A 23,019-nucleotide genomic window follows, 5' to 3' on the forward strand; every position below is an offset into this window, starting at 1 on the left:
GGTAGTTATTTTTATTTTAAGTAATTTATAAATAATTTACTAGTAGTTAGTAAATAGCTTATAAATAGTTTATAGATAATTAAAATAATTAAATAAATAATATAAAACTTACCTTTTTATAATTAGGAAGCTAAAAGTAGCTAGTAATTATTTTAAGGTATTACTAATACTATTTTAAACTAATAAATTAATAGTTAAAATATAAAAAAAGTAATAATAATTATTAAAAACTTTTTAATTAATTAACTTATATTAGTAAATGGAGTAGCTATTAATTAAGTAAATAATAGTATTAGTAAAAACTTTAAAATAGGTTATTTAAAATAATTTTTTAAGCTTAGTTATAGGTTACTTAACTACCAAGACTATTATATAAGCCATTTTATCTTAAGCAACCAAAAAAACCCTGGCTGACCTGCAACCTGGTAATAAATCCAGCAGTCCCTGTGATAATACTTGCGACCTATCGGAGATGTCCTCTGTGACAGCCTCTGTGATGAGGACATGTTCTCATCTCATACATTCGCAAACTTCGCTCATCTACACACGCAGATTCTTAAAAGGAGAGGATTTGATTTCTTGAAATTTAGATTGGCCTGTGCTTCCTAATGTCGTTTGCCCAAATCTTCGGCGAGCGTATCAGTCCATGTTCTACAATTTCGCAAAGCTCAACTGAGAATATCCTCTGGCTCAGTAGCAAGCCAATCTGTGGTCGTCCTGGCAGTCCGACGAGCTTCAGTGAAGACTTCATAGAGCCTATACTTTTGAATCAAGCGCAACCCTCCTGTTTCAGCGTGGAAGCGCTTGCCAAACTCTCTGAGTATATGAGTGCTATACGGCTCCCTAGGCACTGGCAATATCTAGTATGAACCGAGTCGCCATGCAGTCGCCCGTGGCCGCCCGGTGTGGGATAGAGGTACATATCACCTGCGGGTAATGTCATCTCAGGTGATGTCTGGGACTGATGTTTAGCGAGCATGGCAAACACGATAGCACAGTCGATCCTGGTATGGGGTGGAAAGTCCCCCACCGACGAACGAAGTCGCCATGATATATATATCGACTCTCGGCACTGGGTAGCTCACTTGCAGTTGTGGTTAAAGAGGGAAAATTTGACCTATAGTAGTGAAAGATCTCGTATATGGTGAAGCTTCTGCAAAGGTTCACCTTTTTGGTGACCTGTAATAGCAGTAGCATTGTCTCGGATCCAAGTGCCTCAATGAAAACAGTCGGTTAAGCCTGTACATTGAACGGCCTGGAAACGGGACCACTAAGACCAGTTATTCAGGTAGATTTTTTGTACTTACAGAAGTTACATGGCTTACTCAAATTATGCTACTACCGATTGGTGGTGGAACAGTGACATAATGGGTGGGTGGCATGGCTGGCATGTGACCTCTCTAGTCTAGTCCCGACCGTACCCTACCCAGGGAACCGGCATTTGTATGTGTAGAATAACATAGTATATGTCCGGTTGGAAGCCGATCTAATTCGTCAACTAGGAGAATTCTGGTTCAGACTGATTTTGGTGGATTATCCCAACTGAGCTCCGCTCAACTCGTGCTCAGCTTTGCGACCTCCTTTATCGCTCTTGCCATGATCGAATTAACACCAGGAGCTCGAATGCATATGCAGACCAGTCTAACTAATCATGGAGGCCCTCGCTGCATTATCTCTGGCAGGAACCATAATTCAGGTCGTCGACTTTGGCTGGAAAATCTTTACGACGACCCACGAGCTCTACAAGTCGACTGGAAACGTCACCATTTTCCAACAGTGCGAGCTAGTCACCGCGGACCTCCACAGAATAACACAGCGTCTCGAGGATTACAAGCTCCAGTCTAGCAGCAAAAGCCCCGCCTCGGCTACTTTAATCGATGATGACTCGCTGCAAACCCTTCTCAATGAATCCTCCGATGTTACCTCGAAGCTTCTGGCTCGCTTCGAGAAGTTGAGAGTTCACGGGAAAAAGACAAAGTATAAGAGCTTTTGCCAGGCCGTGAAATCAGCATTCTCCGAAAGTGACATTCGGGGTACCATGAGACAATTGTCGGAGATGAGATCAGCGATACAAATGCATTTAGTCGTGGATCTCAGGTAAGGATGTTTTCAGGGGAGGATATGTTACGTGGCTTACCAGGAAGAATAGGGCTCAACTACATACTCTTACCTCAACACAGTCCAGTACAGTTAGCATTGATCAAGCCACCCGAGATTTGATTACAGCCCTGTCCAGCCACGAAGACAAATTAGAGGCACAGGGTATAGCCATCGCTCAACTACTTGGAAAGATTGACTTGATCGCGCAAGACCAGGCTCGAACACTAGCCGCGGTCAATCAAATTGAGAGGGCAAAGTCCACAGCGTCATGGAAAGAGGTCAAGAAGACTACTTTTCTTGACAGCGTGATCTCGTCGTCGAAACAGGCCCAAGGTAATCCAGGCGGCGCAACGCGTCAACTTGATATGAACTATTGGGTCACTGAAGAGCTTCTTTGCCAACTATCGTACCCAGCAATCAAGGACCGTGAAGAAGCAATTCTGGAAGCCCACCAGGAAACTTTCAAATGGATCCTTAGCGATCGATCTCCCTTGGGCCGCAGGTTTGTGAACTGGCTTCGTCAAGGCCACGGCGTGTATTGGATCAATGGCAAGGCTGCATCTGGAAAGTCAACTCTCATGAAATATATATTCCAAGAACCCGAAGTCCACTCGCTGTTGGAGGAATGGGCGGGAAATGATAATCTAATTACCGGAAGATTCTACTTCTGGTTGAGCGGCGCGCCCGAGCAACGATCTCAAATCGGACTCCTTCGCTCGCTGTTACACGAGATTATCCTACAAGATAAGACACTAACGCCGGTCCTTTTTCCTGTGCGCTGGGCTAGGATTTATTCCGATTTATCCAGGCCGTTTTCCTATCGCAACGTCGAGGTGCCCGACCCTTGGTCGTTGGCAGAGCTGACATGCGGTTTTGAAAAGCTTGCTCATCAGGGCATCATGCATAAAAAGGTCTGTCTTATTATTGACGGGCTAGACGAATATGAAGGTGATCACCACGATATTGCCGAATTCTTTCAGAATATATCCGCCTGTAGAGGGATAAAGGCCTGTCTCTCAAGCAGGCCACTACTGGCCTTTAAGGATGTATTTGGCCCCTCACCCTCATTCCGTCTCCAGGATTTCACCTATGAAGATATCAAGGCGTATGTAACTGCGACCCTGACTGAAAACCGGTACTTTTGTGTCCTCAGCCAGAATGAACCAGAAAAGGCATCGGAACTCATCAAGAGTGTTCTCCAGAGGTCTGATGGGGTATTTCTCTGGGTTCGACTGGTGATAGCATCTCTTATGAAGGGCCTCGGTAACCGAGACACCATTAAAGACCTCCAGGAAAGGCTTTCAGTCATTCCTGATGACCTAGGCGATCTATACGACAATATGTTGAATAGTATCGAGCCTCTGTATCAGGAACGGGCCGCCAAAGTTTTCCAGCTCATTGAGGCCTCACAGCTGGTGGAGAGCACATGGAAAGGCAGGGCAGTCCATATAGGTTGGCTTGACACTTTCAGCGCTGCACTTGCATTGCGTGTATCCCCAGAGTCTGTACCCGAAGTGAATCAACTACCTGCGAGCGAAGAAGGAATAAATCATCTGTGCCAACAAATGGAAGACCAACTGAAGGTCTACTGTGCTGGTCTTGTCGAGACTACTGGTTATACGGGAAGAGTTGGTTATATACATCGTTCAGTCCGAGATTATCTTAGGCTGGCGCGCCATGGTGCCAGGGTTTCCACGTGGGCAACCCGAGGAGGCAATTGGGATCCACACACGGCGATGCTCGAATCCTTTGTCCTTCAAAGTTTTTCGGGCATAATGACGGGTGACCGTTTCCTCACACTTGGCTGCACTGCCCTGTGTCATGCCCGCTACGACTCCGGACAGAACCCCCAAAAATATATCACGATACTGCGTATTTTTGGGGAAAAGTTTACACACTGTCTCCAGGCAGCACATGGCCTCGAACCTGATCGGCCAATTCCTTTGGATGCGCGGTATCACGGTGACCCCAGAGACCTAGATCAAGTGTTTCCACTAATCGCGGTAAAATGGAGTCTGGTACCATACATGGAACAATACCTTAAGAACCTCCACTTGCGGTCTGGGTCTTTCGAGGACGATCTTGATATGTTTTGCCGGGCAGCATTGCGGTACAACTGGGATATGGTCTGGCCATTAAAAGCACTCTTTGTTCCGGACAAACCTAGCATGCTTTGGTCAATTGTTGCGTCTAGGCCACCCAGCCCCGCTATGATTTCGCTGCTCCTGAAACACGGATTCAACCCTGGTCGCCGGACAATCTTCTCGTATGAGTCGCCTTGGCATGGGCTTCTAGCACGCCTTGTCGCACCACCAACTGCAACGGGGATATATGAGGTGCCCTATGAGTGGTTTAAAGCACTGCTTGATGTTCTGACGCTTTTATTGGACCACGGTGCTTCCCTGAATTATTTCATCGTCGACGACGAGGGAGAGTACCTTTCAGTACGTGTGGCAATCAATAAAAAGGCGAGAGCGTATAACGCAGAGTACGCAGATAAGCTCGATGAGCTTTTTGCACTATATGGGGGGAAGGTCACCGTCCGATTGTCGGATAAACTGAGATTTTGGAGGCGAATGCGAATCCGTCACGAGTGTTTTTTGCTGTTCGAAAAGTTGTAATATTAAACACTGGGCAATCCGTATTTCTTATCAGGGTGCACCCATAAATAGGTTATTTTGATCAACACTCATAAGCACAGTTTTCGTCTCGAGATAGTTCTCGAGACTATGATGAATCCCCTCCCTTCCAATCCCACTCGCTTTAAAACCGCCAAACCGCATATCAAATCCCCCTGACGGACTCGTGCAGTTGATTCCCACGGTACCCGCCTCCATAGCCGTAGCCATTCGCATTGCACGGCTCACGTCCCGCGTGTAGACCGAGGCGAATGACATCCGCTTCCTCAAAGACATTGAAGCTCACAACGGGGCCGAAGATCTCCTCTTTCATAATCTGGGCATTTTCCGGTCTCCGGGTGAAATTGTGGGTTCGACGAAGTACCCCTGTTTCTGGTAGCCTTCCTTTCCATCAGCACCAGGACCACCACCGAGGATGAGCTCGCCATCCCGCTTGCCCAACTCGATGTACTGCTTCACGAGGTTGTATTGGATCTCATCAGCCTGTGGACCATGGTTGACACTCGGATCAGTGGGATCGCCCATACTAACATCCCAAAACCTCCCCTCGAAGAGCGTAATGAATTCATCCGCCACCGAAGCATGCACATAGATCCTCGAGTTAGCCCTGCACACCTGCCCACTATTCCACTGAATACTATACGCTGATTCAATGGATAGTGCTCTGAGCCCTCTGTGCTCTATATTACGCCGAGTAAGTTTTATAGTGCAGCAGTTACGCAAATAGAGCATTCTAATGGAAGGATAGCCTCTGACTAGCTAGTCATTGGAGGAAATCCGGAAAATACACCCACAATGAGCCAACATAGGAGTGCGGTTGCACGAGCATTTGCGCCTTCAAAACACCATGATGGCCGTGCTTCAGAGTATGAAAGGCCTTACATACAACGGAGGCCTATTTCTCAGAAGAGTACTTGTTCCAGTGGAAGGAGTGAGGGTTTATGACTGTATTTTCCAGGATATGCGAACCCGATGGCGACACCAACGAGAAGCTGGAAGATACGGGACGGCCGTCGAAGGTCAGAAATCTTGAACTCTATATGCGCTCTCAATTCGTTGATTTGACAGGGCTTACCATGTATAGAGGGGGTGTCCATACGCGGAACAGTTCCGAGTCTCGTACGAGGATGAGGTGAAGAACCTGACATATATTCTTCGAGCCCGACTCTTGGACATTCCCCTTCTCTCATCGTACGCTCTGATGCCCTTATTACCATCGGCCCTATCCAAGTAAATTTATTTCACCAGCACCCGTCAATCACCAGTTCGCCAGCAACCAGCAAGCATGACCCCCAACAGAACGAGCCGAGTCGCAACTCACGCACGACGATGACCGCCTGTGTAAAAAGCGGCCGCATCTTCATCTGTAGAGTGTTACGTACTTTATTTGCCCGCCAGGGGATTTAGGGGGGGCTGGTTCCCCTATTACCGATGGTGTTTTGGAGTATGAAAATGGAACCAGGAAGGCAGTAGAGGATAAACAATGGGCATTCTGGGTCAGCTTTGACTGAGTCACTCAAGAGCCCAGGAAGGAGATGGAGGAAGAGGTGCACCTCAATGTGCAATGTTGTACTCCATCGCAAACGAGTATACATTTTTTGAAGATGGGCGCGTCCTCAAAGTCCTGGTGGAAGGAGAGGGAAAAGCAGGCAGAGAGAGACCCCACATGAAGAAGCCATCGGACACTTCGTGGATCACTACGCGAACAGAGTCCGTGACACAAAAAGAGTCAATTTTGGCGACCTGCAGGTTCCGTGCTTTGCCATTCCAGCTCTTGCGGAACTCAGCAACGGACCTAACCTCGAAAGCCATCGCACAAGCAGTCTCGCATTGGCAGCGATTAGCCTCATCGCCTATGCACTCGCGCGTGATGAAGACGATAACGGCATCAAGGTCATCGGCAGTACTCAGCTCCTCGAACGTGTTTCTAGCTAGTACCTACATGTGGCTGGAGATGCCCCTTTTGGTCTCACACAGCTCGGTGATCGCACCATTTACTGCAACAGACACGGAGATTCCCTAAACCTTTGCTCCCCGAAAGCCCAAAGCGACAGCCGCTCGCATACAATTGAGGAACGGAGGTACATCAGCTCAAACCTGCAGAGTAGATTCGCGAAATGTGTCCAGATTAGGCGACCTCAGTACCTATATGCCGATGACTACAGAAAGACAGAGGCAGGACAGTTCCACCAGTGAACAGAGCTGACTCATTCCACGAACCTTCGTCACACGAGCTCATATAAAGCTTCCGCGATAGATTTGGTCTAGATCCCGCTTGGCGGATCCAATGCTCAGACATTTTAATTTTGATACGAGATCGCTGCAGGATCCCCGTGGGGATCCCCGCGCTCGTATCCAGAACTTGCAGACGCTGTTCGCCACCGAGGGAGAGAAACAAAAGAACCTCTAAAACGAGTTCGTCAACCATCGCAATGACGGCCCGGCGGTCCGTCAATCCACTCACCTCCAGCTAGAGAGACTTAGCTATAAATACTGTCTGTAGTTCCACCTTGATCCTCCTTCATCAACAAGATCAAGCCCACTCCGAGTGACTCAACAATCTCAACAGCTGAATCCAAACATACTTGCAGACCTCCCACACCATCAAAATGAAGCTCGCCGCTATCTTCGCCCTTACGCTCGCAACCCTAACCGTTGCCGCTCCGGCCGCCGCGCCGCTTGAGAAACGTACGTTGAGTCCTTATCTTACAGTACCATCCTCTACGAAACAAGCTGACAATTTTACAGGCAGCTGCAAGAGCGACTGCTCTAGCCTGGCATCCCGGTACTGCACCTCCAGCTGCAACGGCAATGGCTCGTGCTTTGCGGCCTGCTACCCGGGCAACTACAACACCTGCGTGAAGAATTATTGCTAGGTGCGGACGACGGATCTGGTCTCCGCTCAACAGTCCTTCAGTTGATATTGACGGTCTAACGAAGGGGGAAGCCGTATAGCACGGGCGATGGTGGGAATTTGGAGCAGAAAAGGGGAAAGGGGGGAAATTGTCAATGTACTTAGAAACCAGCTGAGGACTGGGATGCACGGGTCTCGGGTCTTCATACTCTGGTCATTCTACCTGCAGTAACGAGCTAAAAGCGAGAGCTTTAGGAGCAATCCACCCTCTTTCCATTAGTTTTATTTCCGCTTTGAGGTCTGAAGTTAGTGACAACCCATAGACTACCCAGCCGGTCAACCTAAGACGCAGAGCCAGCCACCATGTGGGGAACAGAAAACCCCAATGAACCTGACGACAGAAGCAAAAACATACAATAGTAGAGAAACAAGATTGAAAACTGGGACAGCAAGTACCACCGTCGAGGGTGATAAAGAATCGTTCTGTAGTAATAAGGTATCCTGTCGATCCATGGAGAAGCTCGATCCTTTAGTAGATTGGCTAGGTACATAAATGTTTAAATGATAATATATTCCACGCTCAGCCCAACAGAAGCTCAAAATCAAACGGCTTAGTGACCAGGGCATACTCATCCCTCGTCTTGGGTCCGCAGGCACCACTACCCAGTCCATGGTGCGCAGCGTCAAGCCGCAAAACCACATTGTCAGTCCTCTTACTACGAAGCTCGTGCGGGTGTCTTGCCGATGCAATGTCCTCGGCGCGGTAGTGGCTAGCCATGAAATCAAACAGGCTTCTCTTCCTGGCAGGTGTGCTCTTCCTTTCGCGACTAGGCGCCAGGCTCTTGTTCCCCTCAAGGTCGACGTCGCGGTCAGCAGGAGCTTCTTCTCCTTCCTCATCGGCAACGAACTGCACGGTCAGGGTCTCCCGCTTGCCTGCTCTTCTTGAGTCGTGGTTTGTGAGCTTGAGCCAGCGCGTGTCCGTCCTGTTTGACCCCTCCTGGGGCTTCTCATACTCTGTCCACAGCTCCGAGATGGACTGAACGGCGTACCTGCCAACCCGCTGCGAGAGCTTCTTGTCACTATAGCTTTCTCCGGGACCACGGCCATACCATGTCAGCGCCGCATCGAGATCTCCGCCGACATCGACCGCAATGGACTTGGTAGAACCAGTAGTATGATCAGGAGAAGTAGTGGTAGTACTAGCCCAAGAAGACGGCAGCTCCATGGTGAATCCAACCCTCGGGAGAGTCCGGGGGAGGTTTTCTCCCTGTGGTATGCCGATGGTGCGTATGGAGACGGCCCCCGACGCGTAAAAGGAATAAGTCACGTCGAGGTCAATGCGCCAGCTCAACACAGGTGGACTGAAGCGCTGCTGCACGCGTATCTTGAATGCACCTTTCCCATTTTCAGCTCCGTCGTGGCTAGTAGCGTCGCCGTTCTCAACAAAGCCCCAGTCGCAGGCGTAGGTTTGCGTCTTGGCGAGGTGCAGGAGCCGGTCCTGCCAGTCCTGGCCATCCTGCCGGGCATCGTTGTCGGTCGGTGCGCGCCACGTGGTGAATACTGGTGGTGCTGCAATAATCTGGCTGCCATTTTTTACCCACGACCGTAGTTGCCCACGAATTGGAGAGAATATCCACGTTGTGGTTGGCGCACAGATGGTGAGGCTTTGGTCCGAAGGTGAGTGTTTCACATTCAGGCCGCCAGTAGTAGGCGTGGTCGGAACAATCAAAGGGAACGAGGAGGAGTCATTCAGTGGCAATTCCGCAAATGCAACCTCATGTCCAAGAGGAAGAGAGGCAGTGGCTTCACGTTGGCGGAAAGAAAGCCGCAGTATACTCTCGCCTCTTAATGCGGCGATTGGATGGGGAAGGGCGAGTTCCGCGGTTCGACCAGGCCCGATCCCGCGAGGAATCTCAATGGTGCCAGTGTGGCTGGTCACGCTCCCTTCATCGAGAATTGTGTAGACACATTGAAGATGGTCAAGCGTTATAAAATCATACCGATTCATGATCATTGCCTTCCCATGAGTGTTCGAAATAACCTTGACAGGCTCAATCGCTTTCTTGTACTCGATGAGGCCCGGCGTCGGAGTATGATCGGAAAACAGGACACCGTCCAGTGCGAAGTGGCCGTCGTTGGGCATGTCGCCAAAATCGCCGCCGTACGCGTAAAATGACAGACCGGTTGCCTTGTCTTGACTAAGTAGGCCGTGGTTTGCCCACTCCCAGACGAAGCCACCCTGCAACTTTGGGTAGGCATAAAAGGTATCGATATACTCCTTTATGTTCCCAGGGCCGTTGCCCATGGCGTGTATATATTCACACAGAACAAGAGGCTTTGACTTGGTTTCGTCTTTTCCAAAGGCAATGAGATCTTCGACCGAGGGGTACATTTTCGAATACATATCCACTGTTTGGGCGTAGAGGTCTCCTTCGTAGTGTATCAATCTGCTTGTATCATACGACTTGACCCAATTGTACATCGAGACGTGGTTACGTCCGTAAAAGGATTCGTTTCCTAGTGACCAGATGATGACTGAAGGGTGGAGCTGATCCCGGCGTACAAGTTGCACCGCGCGGTCAACGTAGGCCTCTTCCCAATCCGGGTTGTCGCTCGTCCACTTGGCGGCGTTGGCGCGATTCTTGAGCTGACGCACAGGGTAGGGCAGCGCCTTGTCCGCTGGTGATAAGGCCGCATCGCAGATAGCTTCAAACCCGTGACATTCCAAGTCTGCTTCGTCCATGATCCAGAACTGTTCCGGCTGTCAGAGCCTGACTTGTTCACTCGATGACAAAAGCAAAAGAAAGACACTCACCCCAAGCTCATCAGCCAGATCATACATTCGGACGTCGCTGGGTTGATGTGCTGTCCTGATGGCATTTATATTGTGCATTTTCATTAGCAACAGGTCACGTCTCATAAACTCGTACGGCACGGCACGGCCGAACTTTGGGTGGTGCTCATGGCGGTTCGCTCCTCTCAAGACGATACGATGGCCGTTGACTTTGATCAGTCCGTCCTTTATCTCCACCTGGCGAAAGCCAACCCGGTGAGCAGTAAAAGTGCTCTCATTCAGCGAGACAACGAGGTGGTACAGAGTGGGAGTCTCTGCGGCCCACTTGGAAGGGGTTTCGACGTGCATAGAAAATTCGGCCGCCCCCTGGGTTATTGCTGGCCACAACAACAAACTTCTTGGCTGGATCCCATAGTTCGAGCTTGACTTCACCCATCCCCGTAACGTCGACGCGGACCCTCAAATCGGCGCTCAGGTAGTTCTTGTCAAGGACCGTTTGGATGAAAAGGTTTTCAATCCGAGACTTGGCAGGGAAGCCAAAGAGATAAACGTCGCGAAATCTGGTTATGAATTAACTTATTACGACAAATATCACATGGCTCGCATCTCTCAAACTTACATGCCGCTCATTCTCCATTGATCCTGTGAGCATCGCGATTCGATTCAGCAAATAGTGTATCTGAGAACAGTCTCCTGCATGGACAAAGAAACTTACCTGATCTTCGATATAAGTAGCGTCGCAGTACTGGTAGACACGGACTGCCACGGTGTTGTCACCCTCTTTATCAATGAATGCAGTAATGTCAAACTCGGAAGGATTTCTTGAACCCTGATGGTAACCGACCTCATTGCCATTGATCCAGACATGAAAAGCAGAATCCACACCTTCAAATCTCAGGCGGAGCTGAGAGTCTCGAAGGTTCTCCTGCACAGTAAACTTTTTGAGGTATGATCCTGTCTCATTTGTGTCGAATGGCACATTAGGCGGGTCGACGGGAATCGGAAAGTTGACATTGGTATACTGGGGACCCTTGCCGTAGCCATCCAACTGCCACATACTGGGGACGACCACATCCTGCCAGTGAGCAGTGTCAAAGGACGGGTTATAAAAGGCTTCTGGTGCCTCGAATGGGTTGTCTGAGTGGTAGAATTTCCAGATCCCGGACAGGGTGAGCGTTCTTGATTTATAGAGATCGTAAGTCAGTGCATCCTGGGCGGAATTGAAGACGTAGAAATTGGAACGAGGTGGCAGTGTGTTTTTATGAAGGACGCTGAGATTGTTCCAGTCCGGCTGAGCGCTGGGGTGATTTCCGCTAAGGCCCATGATTGAGGCTGACTGGTCTAGAGTTGGAGGGTAGATAATGTGAAAGAGATGCTCTATGGGGCCAGGTAGAGTAGTAACAGGCACTTTAATACCAGTATCGGCTCCACATGACAGCAACAACCAGCAAAGTGAGCCGAATGCCCTTGGCACAGAATGGCGAGTCAGGATGCCACTTCTTGGCCCATCTTGGCACTCGCCTCTCTTCATCTATAGATGCAGCCCTACTGTATTAGTTTCGGCAGTGTGGACAGCATACCTAGGCATGTGGCACCACTTGTTTGGGAAGCTGAACCACGAAAGAAAGTTATGCCAAGGCGCGTGGTTGAGACTTCCGATTTTGCATGAAAGGCCTCGATCGCCAAGGACCTTGGCTGCGCTTGAAGCTTCCACATACGGAGTCCCCACCAGAACCTACCTTGATTGCACAGAGTTGTCGTTCGCTAAGAGTGATCTGGCTATATGACACCTGAAAAGTTCGCAGATGGGCGCTGTGGACGCTCTTGACAGGTTTTTATCAACGGTGGCTTCGAGGTAGCTAGCCGCGAGCCCCATTGAGCATATCTGATACCTGGTGAAGCAGGAAGAAAAGCTCAGAGCCACCAGTCAGATATCTGCGTCGCTCTACATTGACATAAGGTCCTCTGTCGGGAAGAAAGCGAGTTTCAAAGAGGTGGGCGCGATAAGACAGAGATCCCCGTGTGTCGTTCAGCAAAAGTCCGCACCAAAGGCCTAAGGTATGATTGAGTGTCTCTTGCAGGAAGATGCACTCTCTCTTCAAGTGTGAGATCACTTAGCGCAACCTCCGTGTAGTTAAATTGTGTGCCCTTTCCTGGTTGGTAGTTTTTCTGAGCTCCTCAGCTGCCAGTCGTCTCCTCTAACCCTCAACTTCGAGGACACTAGCCGCCTTAACCCAAAGTGCTGGAGGATGGCCTTCCCGGCTGTTCACCTCGCGGCTCATGGTTTCGGAATATCGAAGGCGTATTGAGTAAGCGCCAGGAAATACACCTCTTGCTATTGCAGGCTCTCAGCCTCCACTTCCCGAGCCCGTCTGGAGAGAGCGGCTCCGGTGGCGCTGGTGTGCCACATCCCCAAGTAGACTATCCAAAGGGCTGAGAACTAGCAACCACATATCGACCCCTGCGTTGGTGCCAGCTGGCTTACAGGTCATTCGGCTCCACAGTTGCCGCGTGCTGCCCAAAGCGGGAGTTTGAAGCGTCCCCCACCGCCAGCCGAGGCCGGTTGGACCCATAGCTGGATCACAGAGCAAAGCCAGACCCTGCAGCACATGACATGCCATACCGCGTCCAATTCTGGGGCCCCAGAAATTTGCATTCATCTCCCCCGCATGCCCATTAACCTCGTCGGCCTAGCGAACGGCCTCAGCGTTACGACTGCGTACCCTATTATTGCCGCTGATTAAATTCCCTCTACTCGCCTTAAAGCCAAGACCCTTGGCCTTGGATTCTTTGTTAATGCTTTAGTATCGTGGATATTCAACTTTTGTGTTCCCTACATGTTTAATGCGGACCAGGGCAACTTGGGTGGGAAGATTGGCTTTGTGTTCTGTGGGACCTCTGCCATTGGCTTTTTGCTAGTCTGGTTTCTGATTCCAGAGACTAAAGATGTTACCTATGCACAACTCAACTACCTGTTCCAGACAGGAGCCAAGACCAGGGAATTTGGCAACAGGACGGTCCCGCTGGAGGGGGTGATCTCGGGATAGTGGCGAGCGTCACGGTCGAGAGAAGATGAGGTGGACGACCATAATGGATTGTTGGAGGGGAGCGGGCATTGCTGAAAAATAGGGGTGCTGGAGCAAGTAACGAAGACTATTCGAGGTCAACTGCGGCAGGCAAGATCTTCAATAGGTAGCTCTGCCTATCTGGTTCTGCTTGTTGGCACAATGACACCCACTGTTTACTACCTAGTAAGGTGCCGTGGGGTGCAGCGCTTTTCTACCTAACTCGAGAACACAAATTTGAGGACATCATTTTTCAAGGCCATGCCAATTCGTTTCCCTCAGTTTCGTACCTCTCCAGGTGTGAATGAAATTTCGCCTTTTTAAATCTCTCCCATGGCCGCAGGGAGATACTTACACGAAAACATCGGGTTGTCGGGATATCCATGCTTGGTCTGGAATGGGATATTCCAGTCCATAGGTACCTGCCCAGGTATCTTATGGTAAATTCTCAGCTTTATGGATAACCGGGTTCTCTAAATGGAATATCGCGGCTTTCGTAACGGACCTTTGTCATAGATCATACATTTATTATCAGCACTCCGTAAAGAGGTCAGACAAGCAAGCCAGCTGCTATATTGCAAAAGAAGAGGCTCTAACGATCTATCTAACTAGTCTTGATACTCATTTGCTGCCCCTTGCCGCGCAGCAGCAGGCTCAGCCTGTGCAGCATTCGCCCTCCCAGCAAACTTCAAATCCGACAGCCCGTAGAGCACAATCGCACCCATACCGAGAAAGGCACTCAGCACCGAAAAGACCATGGAGACGATCCCCCGCGCCGTGAACCCGTCCGGGATCCAGCCGGGCTGCACGTTCTGGCCCCGGAGATCGAGATAGTCGTCCACGTTGGCCGCAGCGTTGCCCTCGTACGCCAGACCCGCTGCCTTGCACGCGTCGATGTGATCCTGCGGGATCGTTAGCTGGTCCTGGATGAGGAGCGGCGCTTCGACGAAGGTCATGGCGAGCCCCTGCATCATGTGCCAGTCGATGTGGCAGTGGAAGAGCCACACGCCCGGATTGTCGGCGCGGAAGCGGAGCACGACGTAGCCCATGGGCGGGACGACGATGGTGTCGCGACGCGGAGGGTACGCAGGGAATGCGGTGTGGTTGGCGGGGTCAAAGGCGATGGCGTCGGTTGCGTCGGCGTAGTTGTAAAAATCAGCCCCCATGGGCGGGTATCGTGCTATGACTTGGAAGACATGACCGTGAAGGTGGAATGGGTGGGAGCCGGAGTCTTGATTGTTTAGAATGACTTCGACAACGTCATTGTGGCCGAGGACTCTCGTGTGCGTGAAGTCGCCGTAGACAGTTGGGTCAGTGGCCAGACCACCAGCTGACATGACCGTGTATAATGTTGGGACCTTGGGGGCAGTGTAGCTGATATTGTTCAAAAAGGCATACCCCTCTCCGTTGTCAAGGTTATCCATGATGACAGCCACGTTGACGCTGAGATCTGGGGACTCCAAGAGTGGTTCGTGGTCATAGGGCACGAGCGCGCCATCGTCAAAAGGAACAAGTTCGTCTGATTCGGAGACGGTAATGTTCGCCTGTGGATGTGGCAGTGACGCATCATACTCTAGCCAGTTGGTGCTATTTAGCTGAAGGTCTGGGGTGATAGTATCCAGCAGGGTAGAATCAACAACAGTGACAATGGGGTAGTTTTTGTCTGCCGTGCTCTTGGTGGTGAGAAGTACAGAATAGCGCTGCGCTACACCAATGTAGAGGATATCCGCCTCTGTTGGTTCTGTGTATACACCATCGATTTCAACAATCGTCAAGGTATGATCCTCGATATAAAAGTATTGTGCAGTAAAAGCAGCTATATTGGCCAGCCGGAGGAGGTATGTTGTATTGGGCCTGACCGAGATGCTGGTGTCGACGGTGTCGTTGAAGAGCCAGGCATTGGGAATGGGCTCGGCTCCGGTGGGGTTGTAAAGGGACATGAACTCTGGCTTAATGTCTTCAGCTAGCTCATGATACCAGTCACTCAGAGTCACAGTCAACTCCTCCTCGTACTGATTGGCAAAGTACGAACTGTTGTCATGGACGATAAGAGCCTGCCGATAGCCATCGGGGTAGCAGTAGTCTGTGTGGCAATGGTACCAGTAGGTTCCATTCTGGTTGACAGTAAAGTTGTATGTGATGCTTGAGCCGGGAGGCACAGGGCATTGTGTGACCATGCCTGGCCCGTCCATTTGGTTGGTTCCATTCTGGTACATGCCGTGGAAGTGAATGCTGGTGCTCTTGTCCCCCAAGCCATTGTGCATCTTCACCACCAACTGATCGCCCTTGTCGACCTCGATGACAGGCAGTGGCCATTGGCCGTTGATGCCCACTACCTTTCGATCTGCCAAGCCATCTGGATTGGCCGTGACCCAGGTGACATTGAAGTCGTACACAACTTCTTTGGCAAGTAGGGGCACGCCGAGCGCCAGCAGCAGCACGTAGTATAGGTAAGGGAACGCCATTGACGGGAGGAAGGAGAAACAAGGAGGGAAGGGAGAAAGGGAAAAGAGAGAGACGATCTGAGGAGGAAGCGAGATGAAAGTGATCACAAGAGCTCAGTTGCGGCGGGGATCCCCTGTTATTGGGGCACAGCTCGAGTGGAAAAAGCACCTGCACTTGCCCGTATCAGATGGTGGACAGCCTCGGCCATTGGCTCGCTCTCCGGACAAAGTTTTCTAGCGCCGTGGGACGACCCCTCTTGAGCCATCAGATAACGCTTTTTTCCATACGGTACCGTCGGGTCAGAAAACACGCGTGGGGGGCTTTGCGATCCACCAGGGGGAAGAGACCAGCGCACCGGCCGTATATAATCCCTCGAAATGTGCAACCAACTTTTCCCAAAGTTGTGAGATTCCTTCCTTGTCAAAATGGCCAATGTCTTTGCTGTCCAAGTCTTTTTCATCGTCTTTCGCGAGTGCCTGGAGGGCTCAATCGTGGTCTCGGTGCTCCTTGCCTTTCTCAAACAGAGCATGGGCCAGCCACACCAAGACCAGGCCATCTACAAGCGCCTCGTTCGCCAGGTATGGGCGGGTTCCATCATAGGCTTCCTCGTTTGTCTGATTATTGGCGGCGCCATCATTGGAGTCTTTTATGGACTGGGCCACGATGTCTGGTCCAACGCAGAGAAGTTGTGGGAAGGCATCTTTTTCTTGATCGCGACCGTCATTATCACCATCATGGGGCTGGCCATGTTGCGCATCAACAAGACCAAGGAGCAGTGGCGCGTGAAAATCGGCAAAGCCTTGGTAGAAAAGAGTAAGAACCCGAAAAAGTCCATGTTGCTTGGTGACTGGGCCCGTCGCTACGCCATGTTCATCCTTCCATTTGTTACCGTCCTGCGCGAGGGACTCGAGACGGTCGTCTTTGTGGGTGGCGTCTCGCTCGGCTACCCAGCCACTGCTTTCCCCTTGCCCGTCTTCACCGGCGCGGTGACCGGGCTGGCGTGCGGCTATCTCATCTACCGCGGTGGGAATGCCATGTCCATCCAGCTCTTTTTGATTGCCTCGACATGCATCCTCTACCTACTGGCTGCGGGTATGTTCTCCAAGGGGGTCTGGGATATCCAGTACTACCAGTTCCAGAGGGGGGTTGGGTCCGATGTCGCAGAGTCTGGAAGCGGGCCCGGCTCGTACAACATCCGCCAGACGGTCTGGCACGTCAATTGCTGCAACGCAGAGACCGACAATGGCTGGGACGTCTTCAACGCCATTCTTGGATGGGAAAATACGGGCACGTACGGATCCATCATTGCGTACAATGTGTACTGGATCTTTATCATTCTTTGTGTGGCCTACATGCTCTGGGAGGAACGGTCGGGCAAGCGATCTCTGCGCGAGCGCATCTTGCTCGTCCTCGTCAGAGTGCCTGGACTCACGTGGTACGCGAAGCCCAAGTTGGAAGTTTTGCAGCAGGGATCGGAGGAAATTACACGTGCAGTGCCCAGTGGACTGTTCAACGAGGAGCAGGTGGAGCAGCAAATGGTGGAGATCAAGTAGTGAGACAGTGGGAAAAAAAAGGGACGTGTCAGCCTGTCAGACAGTTACCATACGCACAATACACGCTTATCACTGGATCAGGCCATAAAGAAGCGAGGCCAAGCAAGCTTAGCCAACCCCACTCCAAGTCTTGAATTCTGCCGAGAGATTGTCGCTTCCTCCTACCGGTTCTGTCCGAGCCACAGCCTTTGCGAGGGAATTCCTGGCGACCGGGATCCCAACGAATGAAACGAATTCTACAAATACCACTTACAAGTCCTTTTTTTCGCTGGCGATAAATCCTGGATGGGGCCTAGTTATCTCGGCCTTTTTGTTACCCGTAGATTAATCGCTCCTACTACGAGTCATCTCTAGCATGAAAGCAGTCCAACAGGTCCCACCGGGGCTCGGAGCTCGGAAGTTCGTGGCCGACATGTGCTTGGGTCGAGCTTGATTTGCACGTCATTATCAATCTGATCTGATTCGAGGTATCAATCTAATCTGACCATCTAATCTACGAATACGACGGCAGTGGCTGTACGTTGTGTTGTGGCTTGCTCACTTGGTGGCTCTCGAAGAGACCTGTCTGTTGATCTTGATAATACTATTCTTCAACCCATCTCAGCATGTCTCAACGTGGGATCTAAACACATGAATCAGGCTTCTTCGCGATCATTTACGCAATCCTTCACACTATCTCCTATACTGACAAGTATCTGGCCTGTTGTACCATCCATATAGTGTCCTCTGATGGTACACGGAACACTCACAGTACATCTAGCCCCAAGCAAGTACTACACGAACTTGGAGAAAAAATGGTTCCGGCTTGGTACTGTGGTATGCTGGCCCTGAAAGCAAGCACACGTAGATTGTGATGCTAAATCAATCCAGGCCACTGTACCCATGTCTCTTCTCGTCCCGTTCTCATCCACGACATTGCGCAAAAGATACTATGAAGTATTCCTCATGATACACATCCTATCTGGCATTGTCATCGTCTACGCCTTGTTCAAGTAAGACTCGCATTATCAAGCCTAGCAGAGACATGACACTAACTTCTACAAGACACATCTCCAGGTTCGGCACAGAATGTACCATGCACCTTTGGCCCGTTGTCGCCCTCTGCGCTCTTGACCGCCTCCACCGCATCGCCCGCCTTGCGAGCTGCAACATGCGCGCGCAGAGCGGGAGACTGACTCCTTCCCACGCGCAGAAGCAGAGTCACATACAGCCCGAAAGGCGACGTGCCCCGCATTAGGATTTAGCTATCGGCACTCTCGATTAGCCCAAGGGCCGGACATGTGTATTATCTCTACCAGCCTGCGTCGTGGTGTGGCTGGGAGAACCATCCGTTTACCATGGCTCCGTATGCGCACCACCTTGATGACCATCTGGCACAGCTGGAATCGCAGTCTTGCTTGAAGGAAGAAGGAAAGGAAATGCAAGTGGCGGTAGCGGCTCCGCCAACGCTCACCATCTCTCAGCAGCAGGGACGCGAGGAGCAAGAGCAAAGCCAAATGCAGCAGGAGAAACGAGCGCTCGCCAAATCAATAGCAGCGCCAATGTTAACATTCTCTGTGCGGCCGTATTTCGGCTGGACAAGGCGTCTCGAGGATCAATGCGTTCCGTCTCCGTCCTTCATCTCCCATCCAACCCTCCTTGTTGAATCCCCCTCATTGCACGGTTATGACCACGCTCTCATCATCACGGGCGGGACAGGGATCAGGGTTGCAACTGCGTAGCTGCAGGATCTCCTGCGTAAATGTCCAAGTTCATCTGCCGATGGTGGCAACGCCGACTACAGTCGTCACCTTGTCATCGATCTTCGCTGGGCAGTACGCGAGGCCGCCCTAGTTGATGACCTATGTCAGAGGGAGCTATCCAACATCTCCAAACACTCGCACCTGCGGATGCCTTTCTATTGTTCGATGATGCCGCATGGAGAAGCTGATGTCGGTAACCTGGCCCTGGCAGGCGGGCGGAGAATCGAGGGCGGACGGGCTCCAGTTGGTGCGATCATTTCTCGAGCGGCGGCAGAGGCAATCGAGAGTAATGGGAATGTTGCGGTGCTTGTTTATGAACCGACAGGGATGGCTAATGATGCTCGCGCGGTGGTTTATGAGGCGAGAAATGGGGATGAGGGGGCGGGAATATTTCGAGGAGACGCACCAGTGGTAGGGGTTGCTGCTGAACTTGGGTAAGGACGCGCGTATTGCAGCTATCAAAATTCAGGGATCTGCAGTAGGCGTATTCAGAGGGCACGTGGACAGCAGTGGGGGACAGGGAGGCAGTGAGAGGCAGAGACAAGACTGGGTCGGTCTGAGCCGCCAGGTTGCCATGTTTCCAAGACATCAATTGGTAAGCCTCTGCCCAGGCGTTAGACTAGTGTTAATAGCTATTTTTGTTGGTATCCTAGATCTATAAGTTGTTCCCCAACGCATCAAGTCCAGCCACTCTCTGTGTACTTTCCCAATTTCCAGCCGTAAGAATGGCACCCACGCCTGTGGACAAGGGACGGTTTGCCCTCCTCTCCGGCGAGGGTCACCGAACCTCCAAGCGAGTGGTCCTATCCTACATTTTCGATTGGATCTGCATCATGTCCGTCTCCTACAACTTTTAGAAAGAGAAAATACAACCGCTAACGCAACCCCCATCGCAGTCTCTTCGCCGGCGCCGGCGCTATCCTCTACAGCATCACAGGCTCCGAGCACGTCTTCTCCCTCGACGATCCATTGATCTCCTACCCACTGAGATCCGACACCGTCTCGGTCATCACCGTCGGTATAACCTGCTGCGCCGTCCCCGCCATCCTCATCGCAGCCCTCTCCCTCCTCCTCCCACCCCCAACACAACCTCACCACCTCCCCTGGCCCCTCCGCCTCTGGACCCTACACGCCGCCCTCCTCGGTCTAGCCCTCAGCCTCGCCGGCGCCTTCTTCACGACCTCGGCCCTGAAAGACATCGTCGGGAAACCCCGTCCCGACCTCCTCGCCCGCTGCGCACCCGACCTCTCCAAAATCACTCAATACACCGTCAGCGGCCTCGGCCTCCGCCGCGAGAGCGCACCGGTCCTCGTCTCCGCGGCAATCTGCACAAACCCAGACCGCAAGGTCATCCGCGACGGCTTCGCCGCGTTCCCGTCGGGCCACTGCACATTCGCCTGGGCGGGCCTGCTCTATTTCGCGCTGTGGCTGGCTGCCAAGTTCGGCCTGTTTTCTCGACCAGCGACGGCCGCGGCCGCGCCGCCGTTGTACCTCCTCGTCCTGGCTGCTACGCCCGTCGGCGGCGCGCTGTACATCTCTGCGTCGCGCTACATGGACTATATGCATGCGGGCTGGGATATTCTAGGCGGGAGTGCGGTGGGGATTGGATTTGCGCTGCTTGGGTTCTTTTGGTATCATCCTCGTGTTCCTGCTACGGCTCCTGGGAAAGACCATCACGGGGCGCTGCTGCTGGCGTACGGAGCGAGGCGGAGGAGCACGGCGTTCTTTGGGAGTGGGTTTGCGCCGGCTAGCGGGCTAAAAAGTAGTATGCAGAGGCAGATGGGATTCGGGGGCGAGGAGTATGTGGATATCGAGCTTACTGCTGTGGATAGGCAGGGGCAGGGGCATGGAATTGGAATGAGTGGTGGTGGTAGTGCATAGTAGTTCTGGGATGATGTTGCAGGTTCAGAACATGTAATTCTACAGACCATCTTCTGGATCACGATCTAGATCTATAGATAGTGGGGAGTGGTAGTGTCAAGCATTTCGAAGAGTTTCCTGCGTTTGGGTTTTAGGTAACAAAAAAGAAAATGGGCGAATTACGTATTCCTCTGGCGCAGAGTGGGTTCAAACCCAAAAATATGGAACTTACGTTGACAGGCAATCATGAGCCAACAATCCCCCACGTGGGTATGTATTTTCATCCAATAATCGGGAGCGAGTGACATTTCGCTTCATCTCTACCCCCAACAAGGGTCAATGCAACCCTTTCATGATCATTCTAGCCTGGCGCTTTTCGGACACCCCCAAACTTCCGACCAAATGAGGAAGGATGTGAGGTGACCAGTCCGATCCGTTATCAGAGTAGGCAGCAGCGATTGATATCAGCCAGTTAAAAACGACAAGCAATTTAACAGAAGGTAGTCTTGTCCCTATATTCCTGCAGCATCGGGGGCGAGAACAAAGAAGGAACTGCCAAGTCCGACCGTTGTGGCGAAGCTTTCGTACTCCGTAGATAGCATGATTCAGATCCTCCTATTGACAACGCGGGTCATACGAGGAGGAAGGTCTGCTTTCAGCTGTAACAGCTCTCTCCATTTCCCCCCATTGACGTCCACACCAAAGGAAGAACACTTCAGGTTCGAAGTTCGGACAACAAACCTCGACTGAGAATTCTGGCAACTCCACCAGGTCCCGATCCTCCAATGGTCTGATATTCTGGCTAGCGCGTTTTGTCTCTAAAGCCGCATTGGGAAGCTTCTTAATTAGTAATAGAGCATTCTCGAGTAGGGTGCGTCTCTACAGAGAAAATTAGTCGCTACGTTTTAGCTGTTGGTGGATGAACCGTCCTACCTCGCAGGCCGGCTGCATTAACAAGTCCTCAACTAGAGCTGGAAATTCGGTCACTGCTGCTCGCTGGCCTGGATTGGTGCTGCTAGGACTCCTCCTGTCCCAAGCACCTGCTTTTTAGTGTGCAAGGCTGGGACGTCTCTAACATTGTAATCCTCTCACCTCCGTGGATTATGGCTGGGTGTGTCGGACCGGATGAACTACTCTAAAGATCTACATGACTTACCTGGAGACTCGATGACGCATGCTACGCTGTACCTGGGTCTGCCAACATTCTGCGCGGGCTTTGGCGCAGTTCATGCATGGATCATAGTGGTCACATTTCACAGGGAAAACGCGATAAGTTGCTGAAGTTTTCGCAAGGAATAACTTAATTGACTAACCTTTCTGTCGTGGCAAAGGTCGCACTGCACGGGATCAGCAGTAGAGGCTAGTCCCAGAGCACATACACCTCATTTCGACAGCAATAAAACGAGTAATGAAAGCGACACATACCGCTGGCCGTTCTAGGGCCGCCATCGCCCGCAAGAGTACTACTGGTCAACTGACAGCAGAATAGAGGCATACTACATGATGTCAAAGTGTCCATGATAAAACCAAAGCGACAGTGCCCGTGGAGAGGATTTCTAACATGCGGCAGACATGGCGCACCAGCATTCGCCGGGGAAGCACCTGCACTTGATAGAAAGGCCATGCAGACGAAAATGATCCATTGGGCAATCTAGCTGCTGAGGGAAGAAAGGAAAGACGAAGCTGCTGGAAGCTCTCTACTGATAAAGGAAAGGTCACACGTGAGGCGCTAAACCGGATATCTAGATGGAAGACAAAGGAGACCGGGCTTCCAACACTAGATATAACTTCAAAAGCATGCAAGCTGATATTCATGGCCCCTACCATCGGCCGCAGGAGCCTTGCAACACATCTCGAGAAGATCAAAGGCGAGACTTCTCCAAACCCTGCACTCCCTGAATTGCAACGTATTGTCCTTCTTGTGTCTGAAGTACCAGAGCCTGAAGAGACTGCCACTGGTGTTGAGT

General features: G+C 51.3%; 10 protein-coding genes across 10 annotated transcripts; 7 read left to right on the plus strand and 3 right to left on the minus strand.

Moving 5' to 3' along the window:
* Positions 1 to 1,651: 1,651 nt before the first annotated feature.
* BJX68DRAFT_267612 (uncharacterized protein) lies at positions 1,652 to 4,721 on the plus strand (the record flags this gene model as incomplete). The annotated part of the gene is made up of 2 exons (XM_071045857.1): positions 1,652 to 2,097; positions 2,150 to 4,721. The coding sequence occupies 2 exons, from the start codon at positions 1,652 to 1,654 to the stop codon at positions 4,719 to 4,721; spliced, it is 3,018 nt and encodes a 1,005-aa protein (XP_070898445.1).
* Positions 4,722 to 4,884: 163 nt separating this feature from the next.
* On the minus strand, positions 4,885 to 5,264 carry BJX68DRAFT_267613 (uncharacterized protein; the record flags this gene model as incomplete). The annotated part of the gene is made up of 2 exons (XM_071045858.1): positions 4,885 to 5,105; positions 5,138 to 5,264. 2 exons carry the CDS (start codon positions 5,262 to 5,264, stop codon positions 4,885 to 4,887), a joined length of 348 nt encoding a protein of 115 aa, XP_070898446.1.
* A 2,084-nt stretch (positions 5,265 to 7,348) lies between these two features.
* Positions 7,349 to 7,615, plus strand: BJX68DRAFT_267614 (uncharacterized protein; the record flags this gene model as incomplete). The annotated part of the gene is made up of 2 exons (XM_071045859.1): positions 7,349 to 7,427; positions 7,488 to 7,615. The coding sequence occupies 2 exons, from the start codon at positions 7,349 to 7,351 to the stop codon at positions 7,613 to 7,615; spliced, it is 207 nt and encodes a 68-aa protein (XP_070898447.1).
* A 558-nt stretch (positions 7,616 to 8,173) lies between these two features.
* On the minus strand, positions 8,174 to 11,711 carry BJX68DRAFT_255790 (glycosyl hydrolases family 2, TIM barrel domain-containing protein; the record flags this gene model as incomplete). Its single annotated transcript, XM_071043098.1, has 6 exons — positions 8,174 to 8,384; positions 8,502 to 10,345; positions 10,409 to 10,753; positions 10,815 to 10,947; positions 11,007 to 11,029; positions 11,103 to 11,711. 6 exons carry the CDS (start codon positions 11,709 to 11,711, stop codon positions 8,174 to 8,176), a joined length of 3,165 nt encoding a protein of 1,054 aa, XP_070898448.1.
* Positions 11,712 to 14,060: 2,349 nt separating this feature from the next.
* On the minus strand, positions 14,061 to 16,007 carry BJX68DRAFT_276266 (Cupredoxin; the record flags this gene model as incomplete). The annotated part of the gene is made up of 1 exon (XM_071048055.1): positions 14,061 to 16,007. Exon 1 carries the CDS (start codon positions 15,915 to 15,917, stop codon positions 14,061 to 14,063), a length of 1,857 nt encoding a protein of 618 aa, XP_070898449.1. The 5' UTR covers positions 15,918 to 16,007.
* A 111-nt stretch (positions 16,008 to 16,118) lies between these two features.
* Positions 16,119 to 17,794, plus strand: BJX68DRAFT_238646 (FTR1 family protein). The gene has a single exon (XM_071040396.1). The coding sequence runs from the start codon at positions 16,323 to 16,325 to the stop codon at positions 17,448 to 17,450; it is 1,128 nt and encodes a 375-aa protein (XP_070898450.1). The 5' UTR covers positions 16,119 to 16,322; the 3' UTR covers positions 17,451 to 17,794.
* A 538-nt stretch (positions 17,795 to 18,332) lies between these two features.
* Positions 18,333 to 18,687, plus strand: BJX68DRAFT_267618 (ferric reductase-like transmembrane domain-containing protein; the record flags this gene model as incomplete). The annotated part of the gene is made up of 2 exons (XM_071045860.1): positions 18,333 to 18,442; positions 18,495 to 18,687. The coding sequence occupies 2 exons, from the start codon at positions 18,333 to 18,335 to the stop codon at positions 18,685 to 18,687; spliced, it is 303 nt and encodes a 100-aa protein (XP_070898451.1).
* BJX68DRAFT_238647 (uncharacterized protein) lies at positions 18,433 to 19,679 on the plus strand. Its single transcript, XM_071040397.1, has one exon. The coding sequence runs from the start codon at positions 18,788 to 18,790 to the stop codon at positions 19,169 to 19,171; it is 384 nt and encodes a 127-aa protein (XP_070898452.1). The 5' UTR covers positions 18,433 to 18,787; the 3' UTR covers positions 19,172 to 19,679.
* BJX68DRAFT_102760 (uncharacterized protein) lies at positions 19,256 to 19,679 on the plus strand. Its single transcript, XM_071035762.1, has one exon. The coding sequence runs from the start codon at positions 19,340 to 19,342 to the stop codon at positions 19,628 to 19,630; it is 291 nt and encodes a 96-aa protein (XP_070898453.1). The 5' UTR covers positions 19,256 to 19,339; the 3' UTR covers positions 19,631 to 19,679.
* A 57-nt stretch (positions 19,680 to 19,736) lies between these two features.
* On the plus strand, positions 19,737 to 21,501 carry BJX68DRAFT_238649 (PAP2 superfamily-domain-containing protein). The gene is made up of 3 exons (XM_071040398.1): positions 19,737 to 19,787; positions 19,846 to 20,027; positions 20,089 to 21,501. The coding sequence occupies exons 1-3, from the start codon at positions 19,767 to 19,769 to the stop codon at positions 21,071 to 21,073; spliced, it is 1,188 nt and encodes a 395-aa protein (XP_070898454.1). The 5' UTR covers positions 19,737 to 19,766; the 3' UTR covers positions 21,074 to 21,501.
* Positions 21,502 to 23,019: the final 1,518 nt, after the last annotated feature.

This window comes from Aspergillus pseudodeflectus, assembly GCF_044049435.1.
Source record: "Aspergillus pseudodeflectus strain CBS 756.74 chromosome Unknown BJX68scaffold_25, whole genome shotgun sequence".
NCBI lineage: Eukaryota > Fungi > Ascomycota > Eurotiomycetes > Eurotiales > Aspergillaceae > Aspergillus > Aspergillus pseudodeflectus.